The sequence below is a fragment of the Cariama cristata genome, unplaced genomic scaffold (assembly GCF_000690535.1).
Source record: "Cariama cristata isolate BGI_N322 unplaced genomic scaffold, ASM69053v1 scaffold20555, whole genome shotgun sequence".
NCBI lineage: Eukaryota > Metazoa > Chordata > Aves > Cariamiformes > Cariamidae > Cariama > Cariama cristata.
In genome coordinates, this window is record NW_009616050.1 from 460 (window position 1) to 4,697 (window position 4,238).

Below are 4,238 nucleotides of genomic sequence, written 5' to 3' on the forward strand. Positions count from 1 at the left end.
GGCATCGGGTACACGGTTGGACTTGATGATCTTTGAGGGCTCTTCCAACCATAATGATTCTATGATTCTGTGCTCCTTCGGTGTCCCCTAAAGACAGCAGGGCTGCGATAGCTGGGCTGGGGACCACAGCTCAGAAGGGGGCTGCTGCCAGGGACGGGATTTGGGGAGGTCCTTCTGGCGTGTGAGCCCACCCTGAGGATGCTCTGTGTGCCCTGGGGCGATGCTGACAGAGAAGGTCTCTGCTGTGGGGGTGGTGGGGAACTGGGGATCTGGGCTCTGAACCTGGCACTGTGTGAAATGGCTGACGTCCCCAGGGGTGTACATGGGTACAGGCCCTGCCTCAGCCCGTCCATGCCCGTTTCGTTGCAGGGAGAGGAGCTGAAGGTAGTGCTGCCGGTGCCCGGCTATGATGCCCTTTGGTGGGATGGCTGCCCGTCTGCAGAGAGACCGCCTGAGAGCCGAGGGGGTTGGCCAACACGACAACGCCATCAAGTACCTCAACCAGGACTATGAGGCCCTCAAACAGGAGTGCATTGAGAGCGGCACCCTCTTTAGGGACCCCCAGTTCCCAGCTGGTCCCTCTGCCCTTGGATTCAAGGAGCTGGGGCCATACTCCAGCAAGACGCGGGGGGTGGAGTGGAAGCGTCCGTCGGTAAGTGCTGGGTTTGCTTCTCCGTGGGCTGGGCTGGCGTCCCTGCCCTGCAATGTCCGCACTGATGCGGTTTGCCAAGCTGCAGCCTGGCCCTGGCTTGCTCCTCTCGATCGAGTGCTTCGTAGCCTTCTTTCCCAAGGGCCTAGAGCAATGCCCCATGAGTGTCTGCTCAGAAAAGCATCATGTCTAGCAGGCCCTGCTTCCTCTGGGCAGCAAACCATGGGCTTTAAATTGGGTGGGCTATGTGATTGCTTTTAGGCATCATGACATGGATGCATCAGCCTCGGTGACTGGGGCTTCTGAGGATGTGTATGCCCTGGTGTCACAAGTGCAAGGGAAATGCCATTAGTCTGTCCCCCATGGCTACAGCAGATCTTGCCTTGCCTTACCATGATGGCTTTCGGGTTGCAGTCAAGGAGATTTCCCTGGCAGAGGGCAGGTGGGGTGCATCTCTTGGGGACTGTATTCCCTTCCTCCCGAGTCAGAGCCGCAGCAGGTGCCAGCCCCGCAGAAGCCCAGGCCCTGCCAAGATCCAGCATCTGATTCTCTCCTCCTCCTGCAGGAATTAGTGGATGACCCTCAGTTCATCGTTGGCGGTGCAACCCGGACGGACATCTGCCAGGGAGCTCTGGGTGAGTGCTGGAGCTCTGTCCCTGGACCTTGGTCTGGAGAGCAGTGGCTGGGGAGGGTTGGTGTGGCTGGAGAAGAGGTGTTTGTGTAAGGTTGAGGGTGGACCAGTTTCACACCCCCTTTCCCCAGACCCGTGCAGCACGTTTTCATGCCAGCCTCTGCACAACCATCGCTGTACCAAAGGCTCCCTTCCCATTTAGTGCGGTGGAAACTGGAAAGTGGGGAACACCCTGTGCCTCCTGGTGACTCTAGGTTAAAGCTCCACAAAAATGGGTTGATGTCTGCCCAACTCGACCATGCTAAGATCAGGGGAGATGTCAGGTGGATCCATGCCTGATGCTCCAAAGAGCTCCTTGCTTTGGTAAATGGTGAGGGATGGGAGCTGGATGACAGCAACAGACTGAGGTGAGGATGTGCTGGTCACAACAAAGTGGTTGGGAAGCAACACGGTGTGGCAGAAGGGAATTGAGAGGAGATCTATGGAGTACAAGTGGGGATTTGTCATTTCTCCAGGGGTGTCTCCCAAGGCAAAGGCACTGAGACAAGGAGAGCAGTGTTAATGGGCTGGGTAGGCTGGCAGGGCGAGCAACTGGGATTTCGTGGTCATCGGGACCAGATCTGGGTACCACCAAGAGTGTCGTCCTGGTGGATCGAGTTGGGCACTTGATTAGGAGTCTCGTGTACCTTAGCACACATAGCACGCTGGTTTCAGGGCTGACCACATTTAACGCATCCAGTAATTAGAACAAGCTTGAGGTGGTAACTGGAGCATGTAACAGCCCAGAGCACTGCGGGAGTGTTCAATTGGTCATTAAAAAGTCTGAAATGTTGTTTTGTCAAACCACAGCCCAGTACAGGTTATCCAGGCTCAAGGCTAAGGTGTGACAGGCTTCAAAGGCAAAAGACAAAGAGGAACCAAGGCAAAGAATTTGAAGCGCAGTGCTGGCCTGGAGCAGCATTCGTGGTTAAGAGCTCTTGGAAGGAAAAGTGTGGTGATGTTGCTGGCAATTTGAGGAGCCAGGGTAGCAGCATTAAACCTCTCGCTTGACAAAATGTTTTCTTAAATGCAAAGTGTAATTCCACTGCAGAACTCATTGTCTGAGATGCGGAGGGGCAGTCATACGGGTGAGTCCCAGGAGGGTGTAGGTAAATGGCGGCAGGAGGGGGCTGTTGGTGCTGACTGTATGCCGTGGTCTGGCCACAGGCTTCAGGTCAGGGAGAATCGTTCCCTGTTGCCTTGAGCTAATACTTCTCTCCGAAGCAGGCTCAACGAGCCTGGCTCCCTGAGCTCTGTTTGTCTGCTGGACCCTCTCTTGTTTCTCCACTTTTTTTTTGAGCTGGGGAGCCCCAAATATTTGCCAATAGGCTCCTACACATCCACCGCCTACCCCCCAGCTAGGGAGGTGGTGGGTCCTCACACCGACTTCTTCTCCTTCTCCAGGCGACTGCTGGCTGCTGGCTGCCATCGGCTCCCTCACACTTAATGAGGAGCTCCTGCATCGCGTGGTGCCCCATGGGCAGAGCTTCCAGGAGGACTATGCTGGCATCTTCCACTTCCAGGTGGGCTAGGAGCTCCTAGTCCTCCACAGCTGGTGGGCTGGAGGTGGGAGGGAGGGCGGTCGGTTGAGGGCAACCCTCTGGGGTAGGGATGAGCAAGTCCTGTGATGCTCTGAGCTCATCCCACTCTCTCCTGACCGCTCAGATCTGGCAGTTCGGTGAGTGGGTGGACGTGGTGGTGGATGACCAGCTGCCCACCAAGGACGGGGAGCTCCTGTTTGTCCACTCGGCGGAGTGCACCGAGTTCTGGAGTGCTCTGCTGGAGAAGGCCTATGCCAAGTGGGTACCTCCGTGGCGGGCACGTGGGCATTGTGTGGGGCAGAGGGGAGGGGGTCTCTTCTATCCCTGTCCCTGCTTCTGCTGGGTGCCTGGGGAGCAGCAGTGTGCTACATCCTTGTCCCCTCACGATCCCTTCTCGCCGGCTGGTGCTCAGGCTGAACGGCTGCTACGAGGCGCTCTCGGGGGGCAGCACGAACGCCAGGGGGCAGCACCACCGAGGGCTTCGAGGACTTCACCGGCGGCGTGGCAGAGATGTATGACCTCAAACGACCACCACGCAACATGGGCCACATCATCCGCAAGGCGCTGGAGAGGGGGTCCTTGCTGGGCTGCTCCATCGACGTAAGTGGTGCGCTGGGATGAGCCAGGGGCTCTGCCCCAGCGATGGCCAAAGCAAGGTCTCGCAGCCTGAGATTGTGTGAACAGTCCTCTCGCTGGGACACGGGATGGGAGGTTACTTCTTTCCCCTCTTAGCAGAGCACCCTTTCCAGAACCAGCGTGGCAGCCCCGGGGCACAGCATGTGGGGCTGCAGCCCAGCTGCTGTGAACGGGCTCCTTTGGGTGGAGGGGGAATGGCCATCTCAAGTGCGGGCCGTTGAACAAGGGTCTGCCTATAGCTCTGGCCACGTCTTGCATCAGCCTCTGAGAATTAACCTGGAGCAGGATTTTCCATCTGCTCCCTCTCATGAAATCCTTTTCTTGCTTTCTGAAGTTTGGGTGGTTCCCTGATGGATTTTCAGGGTCCTCCGGCAGGGAAACCGTCTTTAAATTGTCCTCAGCCAGCAGCCTTTGAGCACAGGGAGCTGCTGCCTGCTGCTTCTCTTGGTCGGAGCGATGCAAAGCAAGGGCAATTCTCCGCACGGTGGAGGGAAGGGGTAGGGATAGGACTATACGGATTTAATCGTATTCACTTGAGCTTTGTACACTCTTCTCAGATCACAAGTGCCTTTGATATGGAAGCGGTGACCTTCAAGAAGCTGGTGAAGGGCCACGCCTATTCCGTCACAGCCTTCAGAGAAGTGAGTTGGCTAGATGAGACTTTAGTAGCAATAAAATAGGCTGGCCAGTGGCAATGGGCTCAGCCTCCTGTGTCTGGTGACTGGCAGGTGAACTACCGGGG

General features: G+C 56.9%; 1 protein-coding gene across 1 annotated transcript in view; it reads left to right on the plus strand.

Annotated features, from left to right (window-relative positions):
* The first annotated feature begins 369 nt into the window (after nucleotides 1–369).
* Nucleotides 370–4,238, plus strand: part of LOC104161562 (calpain-1 catalytic subunit-like) — an 8,975-nt gene continuing 5,106 nt past the window's right edge. The window contains 8 exon segments of the mRNA XM_009700048.1: nucleotides 370–652; nucleotides 1,215–1,284; nucleotides 2,724–2,842; nucleotides 2,985–3,118; nucleotides 3,273–3,300; nucleotides 3,302–3,460; nucleotides 4,054–4,137; nucleotides 4,225–4,238. The exon segment at nucleotides 4,225–4,238 is cut by the window's right edge and continues 102 nt beyond it. Coding sequence (XP_009698350.1) covers nucleotides 407–652; nucleotides 1,215–1,284; nucleotides 2,724–2,842; nucleotides 2,985–3,118; nucleotides 3,273–3,300; nucleotides 3,302–3,460; nucleotides 4,054–4,137; nucleotides 4,225–4,238 — 854 coding nt within the window. The 5' untranslated portion in view covers nucleotides 370–406.